Raw genomic sequence first — 22381 nt, 5'->3', positions numbered from 1 at the left:
TGGGAGTATATTTTATAACCCAATCTGATCCTGATATCCGTATGAAACTACAGAAACCTGGTATGGGTCCCCAGACTCCTATGGATCAGCTTTTGTTTTTGTTGTTATTGTTATTGTTGTGGTTGTAATAACCTTTTATTTTATAGAAAAATGTAATTATATAATGGTTATCAGGGAAGTTAATTCAGTAATAAGTATGTAGGCTGGGGAATAGTTTTCAAATATTCAGCCAATACCAACAAGATCCTGTTTGATTTATAGAACTGATCAAGCAAACACAAGAAAACTCGGGTTCAATTTCTATGAACTATCAAAAGGACAAAATGCTCTTCTATCTCAAATATACCAGGTTTGAATGACAGCTTTTCAATCTAAAAAAGACACACACACACACTCACACACACACAATAAAGACAAAATATCTCTTCTCATTCTGAAACATTTCCTCTTTTAGTCCTTATATACTTTGAATAATCTTGTATGGTAAATTTTTGCTGCAACAGACAATGTTCCAAATCAATCTCTCCTGGTTTGGTGATCTAAGAAGCCAATAGCCACAGCAGTAAGAGCATTAATACTGCTTCCAGAATCTCTAAAATCCCAATGCTACTGCCAGGCAGTTAAATACCGAGACTGCAAGATAACGAATAGTCTCAAGTTTGTTAGACTCCATCAGTGTTTTTAAGGAAGCAATTTCAGCGTCAGTTTCATTACTGGTCACTGAAATAATATTTTGGTTTGGGTATCCATTTTTGTAAATCTGTAGTTGCTTCCTTAAGTTGCTTTTCTTAATCTGTAAATATGTCTGTTACTTTACTCCTTTCTAGGTTGATATCCAGTTTATTTTCTGCTCCAATTCAACTGGTTTCATGTATTAGTTGTGGCTTAACTTGGTCTAATTCAGTTTTCATTTCCTCATTCTCTGCTCTCAGATTTGTGAATTCACTTTTCTCTAGGATGACCATTTCTTTCCTGGTAAAGCCCAAATGAGCCATTCGCTCTTGTACTGTTATTTCCTGTGGAGCTGTGGAGCTTGGGTGACCATCTTTTTATCAGTAGTACCCAGGCTGACATTTGATAAATTAGTGCTGATAAGTTAGTGCTGATACTGCTGTTTCTGCTTGTGTTTTGTCAAATCCATGAGTTTCCAAGTCCTGAACCAATGCATGGGTATCAAAACTTAATTTCCTTCTATCTAAAGGAGTTATATCCACTGGTGGCCTATCATATCCCTCCTTGCTTGTGGTGCTGAAAAAGTCTCTCCCCAGACTTTTGAATATGGCATTTTTAGTTTTTAATAACAGGGGCAGAACATAGGAAGCAGAAAGAGCAAAAAGGACATCCCAAAAGGTGCAGCTCTTGGCTGCAGCCTTAAGCTCACCTCCCACATGGGATTGCCCTCCTGATTCTTAGCCTAAACAAGGGAAACGAAAAGGTAGAAAACATAAAACTGAATATCCAAGTCACCATGCCTTGGGCATAAATCAGTGTGTACATTGTAAAAAAACTGGATATTGGAAGAGGAAATGCCTAGCACTCCAAAGGGAGCCATTGACACCTGAACCAATGATGGCTGAAATAGCCAAGCAAGCCCACCAGACCGTCTGCCACATCTCCCATTGGACAATGGAACATATCGCCAGAGGAGCCTTAGGTAACCTTTGAAGTGCAGGTAAGAGTAATAACTTTTGGGTTGGGTGCGGTGGCTCATGCCTGTAATTGCAGCCCGTTGGGAGGCTGAGATGGGTGGATCACCTGAGGTAAGGAGTTCAAGACCAGCCTGGCCAACATGATGAAACTACTAAAAACACAAAAATTAGCCGGGTATGGTGGCAGGTGCCTGTAATTCCAGCTATTCAGGAGGCTGAAGCCGGAGAATCACTTGAACGTGGGAGGAGGAGCTTTCAGTGAGCCGAGATTGCACCACTGCACTCCAGCCTGGGGGACAGAGTCAGACTCGGTCTCAAAAAAAAAAAGGAATAAGAAAAAAAGAAAAAAGAAAAAGAATATTAACTTCCATTTTGACATGGAGTTGCTTACTTGGTTTTGACCCATTACAATGGGCTTCCATCACCCCAAAACTGTATGGTCACAGGGGGAGATAAATAAGTTCATACATGCCATTTTACCTATGTTTTAAACTGCTCTTCAGAGACTTTAGTTTCCTCACATCCCTTTCTTTTCATGCCTGAATGCCCCATTCCCTTGTTGGGAAGGAATTTGATGGCTGAACTGCAAACAGTGGTATGTCTTGGAAATCACAAGTCAGATGAGGGTTTACTCCTTGAATCCGGGAAGCGGAGCTTGCAGTGAGCCGAGATCGTGCCACTGCACTCCAGCCTAGGCAACAGAGTGAGACTCTGTCTCAGAAAAAAAGAAAAAACAAAAGAAAAAAAGACTCATAGCATATTCAAATTTATACAAGTACATGCCAGTATAAACATTTATAATATAATCCAACTGCAGTGTGAATGTATGTACATACATACTAATATGATCAATCTTCTTTCTTTCCTTTCCTTGTGTTTCATAAAAGAGCAATTTCATATAAATACCTATTGTTAGGTATTTATATAGTAAATTTGAGGGACAAGGGAAGTTGAAGTACTGATCAGGATTGGGATGAGACAACTTCATTTGTCATTTATATAGGGAAATGTTAAGTAAAAATACCTAAGAATGTGTATGTAAAAGAAATTGCTCTTTTAATTTTAGAGTGACGAGGGGACTTGTTTAGCGTAGATCACTTGCATTTTGAATACCTTGTATGTGCTAGGCATTGTCCTAGGAACTGAGATGAAGTTGATAAGCATTGTCCCTCCTCTCATGAAGCTTACATGAAGCTAGAATAGAGAGACCCTAAACAGATGACAATAAACACATAGACTCAATAAACTCTACAGTAACTTTGGTGAGAAAACTTTATGAAGGAAAAGTACAGAGTGCTAGGAGAGGGTATAAAAGGGGTTTCTTCAAAGGTAGGAGTAAGAGTTGGAGAGGTTTCCTAAAGGAAGTAAAAGGCAAGCTATTCCAGAAGGAAGGATGGTAGCTACCCTGGTAAAAGTGAGAGGAGGTATTATAGATTGAGAGGATTGTGCATGCCAAACCCCTTATTGGACTACTGCTAGACAAGCAGAAAAGAGGGTAAACAATTTATAATTTAATTAAAACAAGCACGGTGACTCTTGTCTGTGATCCCAGCACTTTGGAGGCTGAGGTGGGCCAATGACCTGAGGTCAGGATTTCAAGATCACCCTGGCCAACATGGTGAAATCCTGTCTACAAAAATACAAAAATTAGCTGGGCATGCTGGTAGGTGCCTTTGCTCCCACGTACTCAGGAGGCTGAGATGGGAGAGTCACTTGAACCTGGGAGGTGGAAGTTGCAGTGAGCTGAGGTCACGCCATTGACCTCCAGCCTGGGCAGCAGAGCAAGACTCAGTCTGAAAAAAAGAAAAACCAAAACACAAACAAACAACAACAAAACAAACACCTATTATGAGCCAGGTTATTGAATTTAGAACAGTATCTGACAGCCTGAAGATCGGGATAACTTGTTAGTTCATTAAGTCCTGCGTTATGCTACATTGAGGATGCAGAGGTAGATATAATATGGTTAATGCGCTGGGAGAGCTAGAGTGGATGAAGAAACCTATAAGTAAGAGCAATGCAGTATTTTTGTTGTAATTCAGATAATGAGATGTTATGGGAACATCAAGTTGGAAGCCATGAGGTCTTCCAAGGAAAACACAAAGGAGGTATTACTTGAACTGAGTTCTTAAGGATGAGTAAGCCTCCTCTTATATGCAGGTAGTGGCCCTAGCAAATGCAAAGTCATGGGCCTAGGAAAGAACATGCCCAGTTAGGGAACTGAACACCTGACTATAGTGAATTTGAGGGACAAGGGAAGTTGAAGTGCTGATCAGGAGTGGGATGAGACAGAAAGAACATCATCTGTCATACTTAGAAACTTATTTTATTTCTAGGAAACAATTTAGAAAGGGAAGAATTTGGAGAAGGAAATCTTTGTGTTTTCCAAAGACCCCAGAGGCCATTGGGGCTGTGAAGGAATAACTGGAAGGGAACTGAGCTTGGAGAAAGGTTGAACCAAAGCAATGGTATTGGGGAACGACAGCCCTGGCAGAGAGGAGCAGAGTTAGTGTTTTAAATTATATAGAACTAAAGATAAGTAAAATGTATTGTAACAGTATACCAAGGAGAAACAATATAAGTGAAGTTTAGAAGTGTTTTAATGCTTATTCAAAGAACAAAATAAAGACTATGAACCAATGAGACACATAATAAGAAAGTACAATTTTAATATAGTGAATGAAATACATATGTAATTCGTCATAACAAAATGGTCAAAACTTTTAAAAGATACATAACAGGCATCTAAAAATCTTAGCAATGCTAAATATATAATAAGTATATATTATATATAAGTATATAATAAGTATATATTATATATAAGTATATAATAAGTATATATTATATATAAGTATATAATATATAAATACAAATGATTTTTACCAAGAAATGTTTTATTTTTCTTGCAGTAGCTTTGTTAATTACACAAAATTACGTTTTGTTTTTGCCATTTAAGTGTTATCACACAATGCTATTCTGAAAGACAAATGTTCATTAAAAACAAAGCAAAAATAGAAATTCACAACCGTTAATTACTTAGATTTGTCATTTAAAGGTTTAAAGGAAAAAAGGGAGGAGCTTTCCTACAAGCCTTTTCACAAGGGTCACATTTTCTCCTTAAAAGGGAAAGATTTCCAAACAAAAGTGAAATAGCTTAAACAGAAATATTTATAAAAAGAAACTTTACAGCATTGTCAAGGACATTTAAGACTACATTGACTAACTGGTTTCATTACTGCATCTTCCCACACCCCCACCCCCAGTATGTCCCACCAGGACTAGAGCAGGCTTTGCATTCAGATAGAAATGCTTCAAAATCCCAGTGAATGAACTGTGCTAAAAACCCGACAGGCATCTTCCCTGGCCTCCCCGCTGGTCTTCTGCAATCCTCTAACCCAAGTTCTACTCTGTGAAAGGGGCCAAAGCTGTGAGTGGGGAGGTACTGTGCCCCAGTGTGGCCACCTTATATATAATTTTGTATTACACCATAAATGCTGGCCTTCTGCAAATTATGATTTTGGACAATCAAGCCCATGCAGAGGGATAAAAAATGGACATCCCTTGGACGACTTCTCCTTGTTTTTTTTTTTTTTTTTTTTCAATATACCATGCCTTCTCTGGTCCCCCTCCAAGGAGAAATGCTAGGACCTGGAGGATGTCGCTATGTATTTTAAAAACTAAATGATAAATTTATATTCAAATTGTTTGAATACGTTTCCAAAACTTTCAGAGTAGAAGTCGTTGTTACGTTTGCCTTTACTTTAAAAACTGAAAGGATACATTTCAATGTAAAGTAGCAGTCAGTAATGTGCCTGTTTTCTAGCTTCTTCATCTATCTAAAATATATATTTAGTTACCAGAATTATAGTACTCCTAATAGAGTCGTTAATAAATAGCATGTAAAATCAAAGTTTAAAAGTAAATGATGGCAGTTTGCTATACCAAGAAGATAAAGAATGTCTAAAATTATAGGAAGATATTAGCCCTCACAGAATGTAAACTTTTAGAAATTCTGAATAAGGAAATATATTCTACATAGATAAGGTGCGATACACTCAGCTTTCTAAAGTAAAATAATTAAATAGTACCCCATGATTAAGAGTAAGGAAATTCTCTGACATATTCCCCATTAAACATTAAAATATTTCCTATTTCTTAAAAAAGTGAAGATAACCATGTATCTCCATCGACAGAATTCTTATGAAACATTATTTCCATATTAAATCCACAGCCTTCTCAGTTAATACCTTAAAGAATATTTCTTGGAGATATAATAATCACCTTCAATTGAAGACACTTTGAAAGATTAACAACCAGTGATTCTTGGCTCACAGTATAGTCAATTGCCAAAAACTTCAATAGCATAGCAGATAAAATAACAGCAAATAGCAGAGGTACTGTGCTAAACACTTCATTAGCTGAGCTGAAAGCTTAAGGGGCAAACATAGGTTTTCCTCACACTCTTCAAAGTGAGGAATCCAGGAAGAAAGCTAACTACTGGAAAAAGAAATAAACAAACAAACAACCACAAAATCCTTCCTTCTTGTCTTCCCTGAGTCCAAAGACCTCCAGAAAACTGCTCTGCTGAAGACTGGGAAACGTTTCCATGCCTACTCATTTCTCTTCATCAGTTGTCCTTGTTTTCACTGTTGAGAAAAAGATTATATTAGTTTAATCATTGTTCGCACTCCTTTCTACTCCACCCTGGTGTCAACACTCAGCGTTTATAATGCTTGGTAAAAAAGGAGTATACAAAATCAATACAAGCAATGGGGAAACACAAAGCATAACTAGCGACAAGCTGTGTGTAATTGCTCAAGTAATTACATGTAAGTTTGGTGGTAAAGATTATCCCAGGACAATCCAGAAAAACGTTCCCAATTTAACAACCTTTTAATTCTAAGCGTGAAAAGTGTTACTTAAATAGTACAGGGAATAAAGACCTTGTGCAGTCTATGGTCTCGGTAGATGAGATTTAAAAACCACAAAGATCAAAGTGACAAGTACCGGTCCAAAAGTTTCTGGATGACTTTCTTTAGAAAAGGGGCTTGTGGATCAAGACAAACTTCTGTCCCATTCTTCAGGGAGGCTCTGAAGGAAACAAAAAAGGAAGATACACACATGAGACAGAAAGGTTGAAGACCCAAGGTGCAGGACTTCCCTCTTGCCAAGGTCACAGTGGACAGAGCAGCACAGAACTTACACCACTTCCACCTCGGAGCACTGCGGGCCTATGGCGAACACCTGCAGATTACTGATCATTTCGGGTTGAACTCTCTGCGTGGTCTGTAAACAACTGCAACGCAGCTCTCTCAACGCAGCAGCCACAGGACCACCTGGGGAAGAAAGAGAGGCACCTTTATAGGGCAGGTTGCTTGGTGAGTTCCCTGGAAGGCAGCTGCCCCGCAGAGGCTGGGATGCACCGCTGTACCCCAGTGCGTCCCGCGTGCCAGGTGCTCTCACCTGTGCTGAGGGGCCCTGGTGGCGTCAGCAGCAGCAGCAGCGCAAGCAGTGCGCACAAGGAGCCCGAAGGACCCGGGACAGGGGCCGCGCGGCTGGGCAGGAGGCTCATAGTGATCAAGAGAGCGCGGCGAGCAGTCGCGGGTTCCTGAACTGAGTGGAGGAGCAGAGATTGGAGGATCCGGAGCACTGAGGCTTCCTAGTGCCTTTTGCACTCCTTTTATCTACATTCATCTCTCCCCACCGACAGGAAACTCAAGCTTTGGGATGCTGAGGAAATTCCCTGAATTCAGGGGGCAGTGTGGAAAGAAGAGGTTGGGGGAGGGGGGCTGACAGTGGGGAGGGTGGCCTGGAGGAGCTGCTGGCACCTCTACCGAGAGGGACATTCTCCACCTGCTCGGCGGTGGAGGGAGCTGTGGCTCCAGCCAGAAGGGAGCAGTGATTCAGCAGGACCTCAAGCCCTGGGCCTGAGGGGGCTAGGAATGCTGGTGTTTCTGAGGCAGCCAGCCCTCTAGGAGATGCTACTCCTCTCCTTCTAGAGAGAAAAGGTGGAACCAAAGTACCAGGAGCCTTGATTTGAGAAAAATTTCTGAAAGTCAATCCTTTCTAATTATTATTACTATTAATCTAGGAAATGTTATGCATGTTTGAATTGCTCTAAATTGAAAGTACTTCCTGTTTTCCTTGCAGGCAGGTTATTCTAGCTTTCTTGAATGACTTTATGATTCTCTGGACTTCAGCCAGGTTTGGAAGCCAAGATAACATGATAACAAGAGACCCTTGTCTCTTGCCACTTGAAGTCAGTGGCCTGAAAGGACCACCACTGAATTTTTGTTGACTCCCCCACAGATCACCTTCCTTGGTGAGTAAGTCTACTTACTGAGAATTCTGTACTTGTGGTATAGCAAGTACATGTGTGTCCAGGTGGTTAAACAAAAATCTTCCAAAATCACCCAGCAAATTGCCATGGAAGATACCTTGCTGTTGGCCTTTGCTATGCTATTGAATTGGAAGAGGTTTTGGTCTTCTTGGGGGTGAGGTGTAGTATGGTGAGCATAGGCTAAAGCTTGCTAGGAATCCCAGGCCTGCCCCAGCTCTGGACCCACCCCAGGTGTGTATTTGATACCATTTGGAGATGCTGTGGGAGGCCAATGAGTTAGAGGGGCTCGTGTGAAAGCTTCTTGTAGGGGTTTGTATCAATTTGGCAGCACAACAACACCCAGTCTGTTTTCCCTCAAACAACTTCATGGGGAGAGTAATGCTCCCCACAGGCTTCTGGAACTCTCGAGTGTCATGATTACTGGTGATCAAGGCTGTTCCCACAGGCCTACTCTAGTACCCAGTGAGCCCTGCACTGTTGCCTGAAATTGAAGGGTGAAGTAACTTCCAGTTTCCTCTCCCTCTCTCCTTCTGTTATCTGAGGAGGAGTTAAAGCACTGAAGGTTTAAGGGTCTTCCACTGTCTTGCTCCATGCAGGAATGGCTGTTGTATTGGAATGACACATCGGTTTTCTTTCATGGAAATTGAACTAGATCCTCTTCCAGCTGGTTCTCAAAACCCTTGCCCTCATGGCAGAGCAAAGGTAATCAGTAAACATGATGGCAATGAGAAACAAGCCATGAAACGTAACTCTATCCTTTGTCTCCTATGATTCCAGGAATTTTTTAACTCCTCCATCCATCACTTCCATTGGTGAGCAAGAAAGAGGTGTCATAGACCTTTACAGCTTTTATTCTGGAAGGAAACTTCAGAAATTCACTGGCTGAGTACGGTTGGGTGGTATGGGCCTTACTCTGTGGGAAACTAAATGAGAAGTCCTCACAGCTTCCTGACGTCATCAGCATCATACCTGACTCGGCAAATGGAATTCTTCATTTTTCTGGGGAGTGGTGATCTGTAGAAAACAGCCTGCAGATTTAGTCTATTGACATTTTAGAGATTAGAGTGTATCTAAAGACAAAAGTTAAGCCTTGGTGAAGTGATAAGACTTCAAAAAATCTTGGGCCATTAAATTCAACTTAACCACAGGGAATAAACCATAGGATAAGACTTTGCTTAAAAAAAATCAGTTTGATTACACAGGTTATTGACTTTTAAATTGTGTGTGTGTGTTTGTGTGTGTGTTTGGGTTAGTTCTAAATAAACTATTTTAAACATAACTGAACGTATGAATTTGTTATTGGCACCAAATGGTGAAATCTGAGATGGATCGTGAGACAAGATTGCCAGTTCCTCCTGACGGTCTTATAAATGTATATATCTCACCTGGTTTGCACTCTGAATCAATTCACTGTAGCTTGCTTATGGAATGCAAGAAGAAAAACAATACTTCTGTAGCTGAGAAGGAGGTGATAGAAAGTCCCCAGTAGAAGTGGGCTGTTGGGTTGCCCAACCTAATCAAGAAGCAATATGTCACTTAAACTAGCTTTCCATGGAAATCACTCTGGCCCACTGCCTGTGTCTGGCTCCTATATAGGCATCTTGGATGTTCGCTTTGTACAAACATGGATGGTCCAAATGTCCTCTGACAGCACCAAGAACCATGAAGACACAGCACTTTAACAGTAGCTGCTTCTTTATCACCAGTTTAAACAAAAGCCATTTTTCTTACCTGCACTGTATCCACATGGTAGAAAAGAACTCTGTTATTTTTGTTCCCAACTAAAATTGAACAATTTATCCAATGATATCAGTATCCTGGTAGCCTGAAGCCTTAACTGTCTGTCTAAAGCAATCCTATTTTGGTCATTATACCACAGTATAACATAATATAAACTAATACAGTATAAATGATTTCTGCTTCTGAAACACTTTCATGTTCATTATTGCTTGAGCCTCACATTGATTCTTAGAGAAGAGAAATTTTCTTCCCATTTTGCAGCTAGGCAAAGTAAGTAGAGAATGAGTTAAGTAGTAGAAAATCCAGCACTGGCAGTCAAGCACCAGAGAATCTGCCCCAGTAATTTTTAATGGTTTCCAGATTACAAACCACTTTCTTCACAGTTGCTGGCAAATAACCCCCAGCGGCTTGCCACAATCCGGCTGACCATTTTATTGTGTTTCCTGACAACCATATTTTAAGCTGTTGAGATCCTCAATCCTTCCACTCCTGTCTTTGAGAGTGCAGTAATATCAAGGGTCCTAGAGGCTTCCAAGTTATCCCACCTGAAATCGTGCTCTGCTTTCTAAATCCCTCACTATCTTCCAGGTAGATTCAAAGTCCTTCTTCTTTGAAAAGGCTTATTCTGGCAAAGTCATTTGTAGGGTATTGTTTCCACCTTTGCTCTTTAAACATCTAGTGTACTTGTAATAACTACCTCATGAGGCAGAGTTTAATTCTTCTTTAATTTTGCCTTTGTCTTCCTCAAGTCAACTATAAACTACTTAAAATCAGTGGTGATGTTATGCATTTCTCACATAACCTCCCATAATTTCTTAGTGTAGCAGTTAGCAGTCTGTGAATCCAACCATTAATAGCTAAGTTTTTGCAATTTGGGTTGTTAAACCTCTGTGATTCTCCTTGTAATACACCAATCTTGCCAGTTAAAAAACCAAACAGATACTATAGATTTGGTCAAGAACTTCGAGCTTTCAATGAGGCTGTCATTCTCATACATCTTATAGTGCCCAATCCCTATATGCTGTTAGCCTGGGTCCCCTCCCTGGGGATGCCAATTAGTTTACAGCCTTTGATCTTAAAGATGTCTTTGTTTGTTTGTTTGTGTGTTTGTTTGTTTTGCATTGCAGTACTCCCTGATTCACAATTCATCTTCGCTTTTGAATGGACTGATCCTGACAGTCATTTGATTTATCCATGAACTTGTACAGTTCTTTCCCAGGTATTTAGGGGCAGCCTTTATCTGTTTGGAAATGCATTGGCTAGAGAATTAAGGATGTTACACTTAAATAAAGGCATCATTATCCAATATGTGCATGATGTGTTGGTTGCTAACCCAAAGAAGGAAACTTGGAGGAAAATACCTTTAAGTTGCTAAATTTTCTGTGAGCTAATGGGTATAGGGTCTTACAGCATAGGGCCCAGATTTCAACTCAAGAGGCTAAATACTTAGGATATTTCCTAACCTCTGGCACCCGGGCAATAGTACCAGAACAAAAGGAAGTTATCTTGGGCATTCCACAACCCCAAACTACAAAGCAGCTGCGGGCTTTTCTAGGGGTGTCAGGATTGGAGTGTATGGTCAAGCCTTTATATGATGCCCTGAAAGGAGTGAATGTAGATTCTTTAGAATGGAATAACAATTGTAAACAAGTTTTTAATGCTTTCAAGGAAAAATTGGGATCAGCTCCAGTCCTAGGGATCCCTAATCTTGATAAGCCATTTTTCCTTTAAGTGGCTAAGAAACAAGGAACCACCCTGGGTGTCCTCATCCAGAAACTGGGAGATATCTGAGAACCAGTTTTATATATATATATATATTTTTTTTTTTTTTTTTTTTTTTTTTTTTTTTTGAAACGGAGTCTTGCTCTGTCACCCAGGCTGGAGTGCAGTGGCCGGATCTCAGCTCACTGCAAACTCCGCCTCCCGGGTTTACACCATTCTCCTGCCTCAGCCTCCCGTGTAGCTGGGACTACAGGCGCCCGCACCTCGCCCGGCTAGTTTTTTGTATTTTTAAGTAGAGACAGGGTTTCACCGTATTAGCCAGGATGGTCTCGATCTCCTGACCTCGTGATCCGCCCGTCTCGGCCTCCCAAAGTGCTGGGATTACAGGCTTGAGCCACCGCGCCCATATATATTTTTTAAAACAATTAGACCATGTCATTTCAGGATGACCTGAATGCCTCAGGGCAGTTGCAGCAACTGCTCTTTTAGGAGACGAAGTCAATAAAATGGCTTTAGGATGACACCTGGTGGTTTTAACCCCACACCAAGTACAAGGAGTCCTAGAAGCTAAAGGACACCAGTAGATGAAAGGAAATACTTATTTAAATATCAGTCTTTGTTGTTTGTTGCTAAACATTCCTCATGTAACCCTTAAGATATGCCAGACTTTAAATCCAGCTCCCTATCTGCCTGAACCCACCGGCACCCTGTATCATTCTTGTATACAAGTAATGGAGCAAGTTTATTCCTGCTGGCCGGATTTAAAGGATGAGCCCCTAGATAATCCTGAAGTAGAATGTTTTATAGATGGAAGTAGCTTTGTGCTCCAGGGACACAGAAAAGCTGGATACGCCGTTGTCAATCAACACGTCAATCAAACTGCCTCAAAAGGCAGAATTAATAGCTCTTGCTAATAGCCCTGGAATTATTAATAGCTCATATTAATAGCCCTGCAATTGGGAAATTACTTAATAATTAATATTTGTACTGTTTCTATGTATGCCATTCTGGTGCTTCATGCTCGTGGAAGGAATGGGGACTCCTAACTGCTAGGGGTTCCCCTATGAAACATCACTTAAACATCTTAAATCTGTTAGATACTGTTTTGCTGACCAAGGAAGTAGCTATAATCCATTGCAGAGGGCATCAAAAAGGAGACTCTAGTGTGGCTAAGGGAAACTCCTTTGCAGATGCAGGAGCTAAGGCAGCTGCATTAAAGCAGCCAGTTGGACTTGTAGGTATGTTAGTGCCCTCTGTCCTGGTAATGACAGAACCAAGCTATACTAAAGAGGAATAAGAATGGGCTAAGGTCAGGGTTTAATTCAAGATCCTTCTGGCTGACTTATCAATGACAACAAATTATTGATGCCAGGTGCTAATCAGTGGAAAATAGTTAAGCATTTGCATGACTCTACTCATTTGGGAAAAGATTCCTTGTTTCAATTAATGTCTCTCTCCCTCTCTTTTTGATTTTTTTTTTTTTTTTTTTTTTTTTTGACAGAGTTTCATTCTTGTTGCCCAGGCTGTAGTGCAATGGCACAGTCTTGGCTCACCACAACCTCCACCTCCCAGGTTCAAGTTATTCTCCTCCCTCAGCCTCCCAAGTAGCTGGGATTACAGGCATGTGCCACCACATCTGGCTAAGTTTGTGTTTTTAGTAGAGGCAGGGTTTCTCTGTGTTGATCAGGCTGGTCTCAAACTCCTGACCTCAAGTTATCCATGTGCCTCACTCTCCCAAAGTGCTAGGATTACAGGCATGAACCACCGTGCCCAGCCAATGTCTCATCTTTTTTATAGGAAAAGCCTTACTTACTTAGAACAGTAGAGCAGGTAACTCAGTCCTGTGAACTCTGTGCCTGGAATAATCCAAATAACCAGTCTTTTCCTTCTCCTTTAGTAAGGCCTGTTCAGCATAGCAGAATGTATGCCAGTGAAGATTGACTGGTAGATTATGCTCAGATGTCCCCATGCAAAGGGTTTAAATATTTATTAGTATTCATCAGTCCTTTACTGGTTGGACTGAGGCTTTTCCTACCTGGTCTGAAAATACAAGATTTCTAACCTCCTATGAAAGGCAATAATTCCTAGATTTAGGCTGCCTAAGAGCTCGCGAAACAATAACGGCCTATCTTTCACAGTGACAATTACCCAAAACATATCTTCGGCCCTAGGAATTAAGTACCTCCTTCATTTAGTATGGATGCCACAGTGTTCAGAAAAAGTAGAAAGAGCTAATCAAACTCTAAAAAGTACCATGCCAGGAAACATCAGAAACCTGACTATCTATATTGTCTGTAGCCTTGTTATGGGTTCAAGCTGTTCTCAAGAGAAATCTATAGTGCAACACTTTTGAAATGACGTATGGAAGACCTTTCTTAACTACAGACTTTCTGTTAGACATAGATACTTTCAAGTACAAAATTTTGTAATCAACTTAGGACAAATGCAAAAGGCTCTCCTTGAATATGGAAATCAAAGACTCCCTTCCCCTACTAGGGAAGATGATATTGTTACAACCCAGCCAGGAGACTGGGTCCTATTAAAAACTTGGAAGGAATGATCCCCAGCAGATCAACTTTCCACCAAAATGAAAGGGATCCTATCAAGTTCTCCTTAGTACCCCAACTGCAGTTAAACTTCTAGGAATGAACAGCTGGGTTCACTGATCTGGAATGAAACCTGTCTCTTATAAGGTCCCACAGGCCAACAGAACAAAAAAGACTGATCCCACTTATTCCTGTGGACCAACCCATGACCTCCAGCTCCTGTTCAGAAACAAAAGGGATGGGTAACATAAAGATATGGATTGGCATTCTATTTTTGGGTATAAGCTGGAATCACACAAAGAGTAACTTATTTGCTGAGTGGGCAGACTGTAGCCTCTCTACATAATCCAACAAACTGTTGGGTTTGTAGAGAATTGTCATTTTCCTTCACTTCCAGGTTGCCCTGGCATATTCAACCAGCAAACCTAAGTTTATAGGGATTTTATTATGATTGGGAAACTGAGCATTATACACATCGCCCCTCTTTTCTCTTGTACCATAGCCACACAGGCATTAGTCCCTTCCTCTCTTATGGAGAGACAAGAAGGCACCTTTTTCATCTAGTTAGGAAACAGTTAAACGGCACCTCAACTTTAGGTTATACTGTACACAATAGACTTGGGTGAATGACAGTTGTTCAACCACAGATATCAGACAAAACACCTCTATGTTTTGAAAGGTGCAATAATAGTTACCACCAGACTGAAACCCGTGATATGGGATGGTTGCCACCTCAACAATGTAATAAGACCCTTCTTTTAACAGACCAAATGTGGGTAGGATGGCAACACAATTTGCAAAAGATGGATGTCCACCCTTCCCCTTGGGGTTGGTTACGGGCTTATGGAACTCATGGCTGGTTGTATTTACTTTATAATTGGACTTGAAGGTGTACATGGAGTTGTCCTTATCTCCTGGGACTTATCCTCACCAAATTGGACTCTCTCCCGTCTAACTGGGAAACTGTAAAGGCTCACTATAGGGCAACAAAAACAGGCTTCTTGGTGGTTCTACCTGCTGGCTATGTTTTCCCCACAGGCAGCCATAATCAATATCAAGTTACAAGTTAAAGCCTTAGCCAAGCACATGGCTGCAGCTTTCAATAATACATGCTATGTCCTTACCCTCCTAACTGAGGAGACTTCTCAGATTAGGCAGGTGGCCTTACAAAACCATGCGACTTTGGACATTTTAACAGCAGTCTAAGGGGGAACTTGTGTTTTGATCAAAACTGAATTACAGGTTCATGCCTGTAATCCCAGCACTTTGGGAGGCCATGGTAGGCAGATCACCTGAGGTCGGGAGTTTGAGGCCAGCCTGACCAACATGGAGAAACTCCATCTCTACTAAAAATACAAAATTAGCCAGGCACGATGGCGCATGCCTGTAATCCCAGCTACTCGGGAGGCTGAGGCAGGAAACTTGCTTGAACCCAGAAAGCGGAGTTTGTGGTGAGTCGAGATCATGCCATTGCATTCCAGCCTAGGCAACAAGAGTGAAACTCCGTCTCAAACAAACAAACAAACAAACAAAAAATGAATGGTGTGTGTATGCACCAGACTATTCACATAATATTACTCAGACTATGAAAACTCTAGACACTCATATCTCTGCCATTGATGCACTGTCAGTTGACCCTATATCAACTTGGTTCCAACCACTACCCAGTTCTTGGAAAGCCTTCCTGTTTAGTTTACTTAGGATGATTTTACTTATTTTGCTTTGCTGTTGTGGAATATATTGCCATTGTACTCTTTGTGTGGGAAAGCAAGACAAGCTTACTCAATGCTTTCTTAAGTTGGACACATTGATTTTCCAAATTTCTCCTTTTGCTGGGACTCATTTATGAACCTTCACCATAGCGATGCTTTCTGACTGAGTTCCTCTCTAACTTGAATACAAGAGACTCTAACAGTTAGGCAGGAATATCATCGCCCCTATTCAGCCTAAGGAAGTTACAAAAGACTAAACTTTGTCTACCTGCCACCCTTAGGATTAAGGATCTTCTTGTAAAGGAAGTGGGGAAATATGTCAGAGGTATTCAAACTAGAGTGACTCCATCTTAAGTGAGGGCTAAGAAAACGTAAGGCTGGGACTTGCTGGGCTGCATTCCCGGAAAGTTAGGTATTCCTAGCCTCTAGAAGGTTACAGTTAAGGGACCAGATTGATAACATGTACTAAACAGACCCAGACTTAGGCATTTCCTGATACCCAATATCTAGAGAACAGAAGCATTCCTAATTTTGCTTTAAAGATCCTAATATCAATTCTTGCAAAACATAGTAATTAAAAAAATTAAACTTTCATCACAAACTCTTGTAGCAGAGCACATATCCTCTTGATCTTTTTTTTTTTTTATCTTATACATAAACAAGCATTGTACCTAGGGTGAACACATTCCTCCTCTTACTTTCAGGAATGTCCTACTCCGTCTATGGAGTAGCTGTTCTTTCACCACTTTACTTTCTTAACAAACTTACTTTCGCTTTGCACTGTTGACCCACCCTGAATTCTTTCTGCTTGAGATCCAAGAACCCTCATTTAAGGTCTAAACTGGGACCCCTTTCTGGTAACATCTTTCTGGCGACCATGAAAGGAAAATACTGAGGAGACCTCCAATCCAAAGGAAATAAACTGCAGTACCAATTGGCTGACTTTGGGTAAGTTGTTGGGTGTCCAGGTAAAGGACGGGATTGGGTTACAGGTCCAACTTAGGGGAGTTAGAGTCTCCCCTGACAGAGAGAGTTAAAGGTTCCACTGAATAAAAGGCAAAGAGCCTTGACCGAACCTGGGTTCCAGGCCCAACTTTGGAGGTTAGAGCCCTCCCTAAGATTTATGGGGTTAGAGGGCCCTCTCAGTAAAGTTCCTCTTGGCTAAGAGTAGGTTTGGCGCCAGGGGATGTTAGCTGCTATGCTGTTTGTATTTATCTACCTTGCCTCTTTGCTACATGAATCAATTTTTTGGTCACTATCTCTGCTTCGCTGTCATTTTCAGGAGATTTCATTTAATTGGTCTTAGAGTTTTTAACTTTCTGTTCCCCTGTATGCCTCCTGATTTACATCCGTTTGCTTGTGAAACATTGGGAACAAAAACACAGAAGGTTGCATCTCTAAAATTGCTGATGGAGGTCTGGCATTTAAGCAATAAGATTACATAGATGTGACTATGTTTTGTTTCTTAATAAACTTGCTTTCGCTTTGCACTGTGGGCTTGCTCTGAACTCTTTCTTGTGCGAGATCCAAAAACCCTCTGTTGGGTCTGGATCCGGACTTTTTTCCAGTAACAACGTTGGTCAGGAAACTTCAGTCACTGTGGTCATTGCTGTTTCCTGCTGATGGCCTCTCAAAACTGTGATGTATCATGTAGTATTATTCCCCTACTTCCTTTACCCTGTGACCACCACCTCAAACTGGCTTGTGTCCCACTTCCTGCCATAACACTTTCTACAGTACTACTGCCTGGTACTTGCAACTTCTTGGCAATTTGGTGTGAAAAACACAATTTTTATATCTACTTGATCTAAGATGGAGACCCAGACAATGTCCATGGAGTTGGCCTGAGGACCAATGACAAGGACCATGTTTCCAAAGCCTCCATAACATTTAATCCCTGCAACACTTCGGAAGGCTCATTCTGTTGTTATCCTCATCCTATAGAAGGGGAAATGAGGTTGAGTGAAGTAAAGAAACTTGCCCAAGATCACAGTGACAGAGCTGGAATTTACTCCAATGTCAATCTGATCCTTTGAAACCTGTCTTTAACCACCATGTAAATAAAAGCATCTCTTTTATTCTTTTCATGTTCCCTGTTCTATATTAGCAAGAGTTAAGTAGCCAGTACAGCAAGCTCCAATGTTAGAGGATGAAGACTTTGTCTTAGGTTTAAGGAGTGGTTTTACTGAACCCTTGGGTGCCTCTTGTAAACATTTTCCAGTGTCCTCTAACTCGGAGTTAGGGAGTGAAGACTACCATTTATGGAGCTTCTCGAATGGATTGCATTTTTTACTTATGTATAGTTTACAAATATTCTCCTTTCTCATCTCATTTATAATTAACTCACAACCTTGGAATTATTAAGAGATTATTGTTTTAACCTTTTTAGCTGTGAGAAAAGCTCACAGAGGTTGTTTCTTGCTACTTAAAGGTTGTTCCCTTATTTACCCAGCTACTTGGGACAATCCAGAAATTGATCTCAAGTACTGAGGCTGCCAGCCTCACCTTCTTGCCTGTGCTAGAGGCAGTTACCCAGGGTTGAGAATTCCTGAATGAGTCCTGAATCAGAGACAAGTAGATACCTCATGCATGCACCATTGTCCTTCCTTTTCAGGTTTGGAGTATGGTTTCTTTTAGATTATTGAGGTCTTTCTTCTTTTGACATGACAATTGTGTTGCTGTCCTGAAAACCTGGCGTGCTGCTGTCATCCTGGGGCAGCACTGAATACAGAGTTCCCCAGAGGGCAAACACTCTATGAGGTCCCATCAAAATTCCACTAGGAAGGATGCAAACTAATTCAGTTAAATCTTAAAAGCATTACATTTGGTATATTGCTATAAAAGATTGAAACAACATTAAACTTAGTGCTAGTTACTTATATCTGAAGGTTAGAACTTTGAGTCCAAATTTCAATTAGAAGCTTCCACAGGTGAAATATTCAGCCACTCACTTTTTATGCTTCTGTTATGACACAAACTACCTGAGTTTTGAAAAACAAAATATTTTAGCCACCATTTTATTGACAACTTCATTAAGTTGTCAACAATTATATAAAAGATTATTTAGCAAGAGCAAACAAATGAGATCCCTTGTTGAGATAACTATAAGAATTTAATTTTTTTTTAAGTGAAAGCAAGTTTATTAAGAAAGTAAAGCAATAAAGAATGGCTATTCCATAGGCAAAGCAGCAGCCTGAGCTGCTGGTTGGCCATTTTTGTGGTTATTTCTTGATTATATGAAGGGGTGGATTATTCATGAGTTTTCTAGGAAAGGGGTGGGCAATTTCCTAGAACTGAGGGTTTGTCTCCTTTTTAGACCATATAGGGTAACTTCCTGATGTTGCCATGGCATTTGTAAACTGTCAGGGGGCTGGTAAGAGTGTCTTTTAGCATGCTAATGTATTATAATTAGTGTATAATGACCAGTGAGGACGACAGAGGTCACTCTCCATCTTGGCTTTGGTGGGTTTCAGCTGGCTTCTTTACTATAAACTGTTTTATCAGCAAGGTCTTTATGACCTGTTTCTTGTGCCCATCTCCTATCTCATCCTGTGACTTCGAATGCCTAATCTACTGGGAATGCAGCCCAGTAAACCGCAACCTCGTTTTACTCAGCCCCTATTCAAGATGGAGTTGCTCTGGTTAAAACATCTCTGACATATTTCTCCCCTCTATATTTTTAAGGAGGTAAATTTGAGTAGTAAGGAATTTCTTGTAAAAATGGCAATGTATATCAGTGATTATCCCATCAGGGGCAAGGCCATAGTTTGGTAAAGCACATTGTTTACTAGGTGAGAGCCAAGGGGAGTGACAGCAATCACCACATAAAATTAGGCATAATTCATTGTTTGATTTATCTGTATAGCAGATTGAAAGCCCAGAAAAAAATTGAGAAATAAATATTGATGTAAATCATCAGATTTTTCAGCAAAGATAGTCCTTGTTTCCCCCAAAATAAAACAAACATTTTATATTTTTAAATATTTTATTTTCTTGTTCTTTGTGAAAACATCAGTAAATATCGAAACCTCTCTGTTCTAACACAGAGGGAAACACTGCATAATTAACATTAAACAAGGCAGTATGCCTTACAAGAAAGACATAAAATGTCCAAGGGATATTTAGAACCTTTTAGTTCTTAAAGCTTCAACATGAGAAATGTTGACCACACCCTGTGAAATCATTTCAATAAATAACAACTGACATTCATCTTTACAGTTACAAAAATAGATACACATACATTCCCCTGCCCTCACATTGATCTCACTGGCCATTTTCTTGGATCCCCCAGCCTCTATCACAGTGGCTGACATGTGATATGTCACCCACTCAGAAATATTAACATAATGACTAGAGAATATCTGCAAACCTTCTACCTTCAAATTAAATATGAATCAGGATTGAACTAACTTGGGTTTGACATTAAATAAACAATAAATATAATGGGAGAGTGTGCAAGTAGATTCAATCATAACCTTATTTTACACATAAAATATTAACATAGAATCTTCTAAAAGAAACAAATAAATAAATAAATAAATAAATAAATAGAAGACTTCTCCTAAGCGATGATCAAACACATTAGGCTCAATCCAGGTATCCTCTGCAGCTGTGTCTCTGTTTTCTCTTCTGTTTCTGTAAGGGAAGCGCCACCTCCAGGAACAGCCACCAATGAGCTTCCTCCTTCCTTCTGGTCAGTTGGATTTGCCACTGTAATGAGAAAATGGGTGCCCTGAGTAGGTGCTCAGGAAAGCTGACTGCACAACACTCTTCTCCTGTCCTGTTTCCCCAGGCTCTAGAGTTTTCTGAATGCAGTTTCCCCAGCCTGGCACCCAAGCGGCTACTGCCTGTGATAGCTGTGCTGTGTGGCAAGGACCTCTAGGCTTGGGATGCTCTTTTAGGAATGGGGGTTGGGGGCGGAGAAGGCGGCGACAGTCTCCACTGTATTACTCGCTAAAACAGCCAGAGCCTATTGCTCTTTCTCATACGGGGCCTCACTTAAGCCTCAAAGCAACCTCATGATGTAGCTACCACTATTTTCCCTGTTTTGCTGAGTCTCAGATAAACTAAATAATATTGTCTTTGAGTGACATGGCTAATAGGTGGTGGCAACCAGCTATGTACCCAGTGCAATATCATTGTGAAATCTCTGCACTTCATCCCTAAACTTTTACAAAAAACCAGAGGATCTGCTTTTCAGGTCTGAAGTTCAGTAGGAACTAGGGGAAATGAAGCCTGTGTTTTTTAACAGGTGGGAAACACTTCAGCACAACCGGCAAACTTCAGTGAGAAGTTACATGAAAGCAGTTTTATCTACATTCACTAAAACGAGGGAAGAACCTGGGTGGTTACCCCGGGCACTGGGAATATCCTCTGGCACCAGAGCAGATTAATAGCCTTAATGGCAACTTTGTGAAAATAATAATTTTTTCAGTCCTGCAGCTAACCCTTGGGTTTTCCTGATTTACTTTTTAGGGAATAGATGCCAGTATTTCTGACCAACGGCTCCTGTCGCCTGTGTACATGGAAATTACAACTCACTTGTTCAGCATCTTTCCGATGATTTTCTTAACCATGGGGGATGCGGGGTTGAGACAAGCTTTCTGCCCATTCTTGAGTGTGGCTCTGCAGAGAGAAGGGAATCTCGTGAGACAGGACATCAGGCTGAGGACAGGGTTGGGGCAGCGGGAGAGTCGGGGACCCCGGCGGTGACAGCGGCAGCGATTGGCGAGACTTACATGACTTCAGTTTGGGCGCAGTGGGGTCCTGGGGCCTTCACATTCACACTTTGGATGTTCTTGGGGTGAATTCCGTGCAGGGTCTGCAAGCACTGGCAGCGCAGTTCAGCGGCCACGGGCGCTCCTAGGGAAGAAGAGACTCGCTGATTGAGCGGGGCTGTCGGCGTGGGGCGCCCACCCCAGCCGCTTCCGGCCCGAGGACCCCAGGGCTCCGGGACCCACCTGCTGCGCGCCGGCCGGCGGCCACCAGGAGCAGAAGCAGCAGCGCCACCCGCAGGAGCCGGGGATTGCTAGCGGCGGTAGAGAGAGCGGGTGAGGCCATGGGGCTCAGCAGGCGTTTCGGGCGGCTGTGCGAGGAGAGGGAGCGCTGCCAGGGAGCTGCTTCTGGCCTGGGCTCTGTGGCTCTCCGAGCATGGTGAACCCCTTTTATACATGGCTGGGGCTGGAAAGCCCGGAGCCCCGGGCCAGGGAAATTCCCGGAACTCCAGATCGATCCCGAATCCGGACGGAAGGCGCAGCCCCGCCTTTGCGGTGGAGTAGGGTGGGGGCACTCACGAGTGAAGGCCGAGTCTGGCTGTCTTGCGTAACTCCCGCCAACTGTGGAATGTTCGCTTTCTGCCCCAAATCCCTGGAGGGGGAGCGAGAGCCCACCGCTCTCCGAGATACCGAGATTGTGCCTGCGAGGGGCGCTTCGTGAACCCAGTACGGTGCTTCGAGGGTCTGATCCCTTAGAACCACGTAGGGACGGCGCTACATCCTTACCGGGGGGAGTTACTTCTCTGGAAGACATTTCAGTTGTTAGGATTGAAAGAGTTAGGGCAAGAACTGCAGCATATCTTATCTATCCTGTCTTTAGTTTGGGTTCTGCAGATTTCATTCAGCTTTGAAACAAACGCACTCTTTACCAGTACATCTGTCATCTCAGATTACGCGT

General features: G+C 41.6%; 2 protein-coding genes and 1 pseudogene across 2 annotated transcripts; all 3 read right to left on the bottom strand.

Moving 5' to 3' along the window:
* Positions 1–571: 571 nt before the first annotated feature.
* LOC104658888 lies at positions 572–5481 on the bottom strand (annotated as a pseudogene).
* On the bottom strand, positions 5253–7299 carry LOC104658883 (C-X-C motif chemokine 5-like). The gene is made up of 4 exons (XM_010359013.2): positions 7113–7299; positions 6853–6985; positions 6657–6740; positions 5253–6295 (listed from the first exon to the last, which is right to left on the bottom strand). The coding sequence occupies exons 1-4, from the start codon at positions 7219–7221 to the stop codon at positions 6277–6279; spliced, it is 345 nt and encodes a 114-aa protein (XP_010357315.2). The 5' UTR covers positions 7222–7299; the 3' UTR covers positions 5253–6276.
* A 12376-nt stretch (positions 7300–19675) lies between these two features.
* On the bottom strand, positions 19676–21938 carry LOC104658884 (growth-regulated alpha protein-like). The gene is made up of 4 exons (XM_010359014.2): positions 21670–21938; positions 21448–21571; positions 21251–21334; positions 19676–20419 (listed from the first exon to the last, which is right to left on the bottom strand). Exons 1-4 carry the CDS (start codon positions 21767–21769, stop codon positions 20404–20406), a joined length of 324 nt encoding a protein of 107 aa, XP_010357316.2. The 5' UTR covers positions 21770–21938; the 3' UTR covers positions 19676–20403.
* Between the last annotated feature and the right edge of the window lie 443 nt (positions 21939–22381).

This window comes from Rhinopithecus roxellana, chromosome 2, assembly GCF_007565055.1.
Source record: "Rhinopithecus roxellana isolate Shanxi Qingling chromosome 2, ASM756505v1, whole genome shotgun sequence".
NCBI classification, from domain to species: domain Eukaryota; kingdom Metazoa; phylum Chordata; class Mammalia; order Primates; family Cercopithecidae; genus Rhinopithecus; species Rhinopithecus roxellana.
This window is presented reverse-complemented; position numbering and strand designations above follow the sequence as displayed.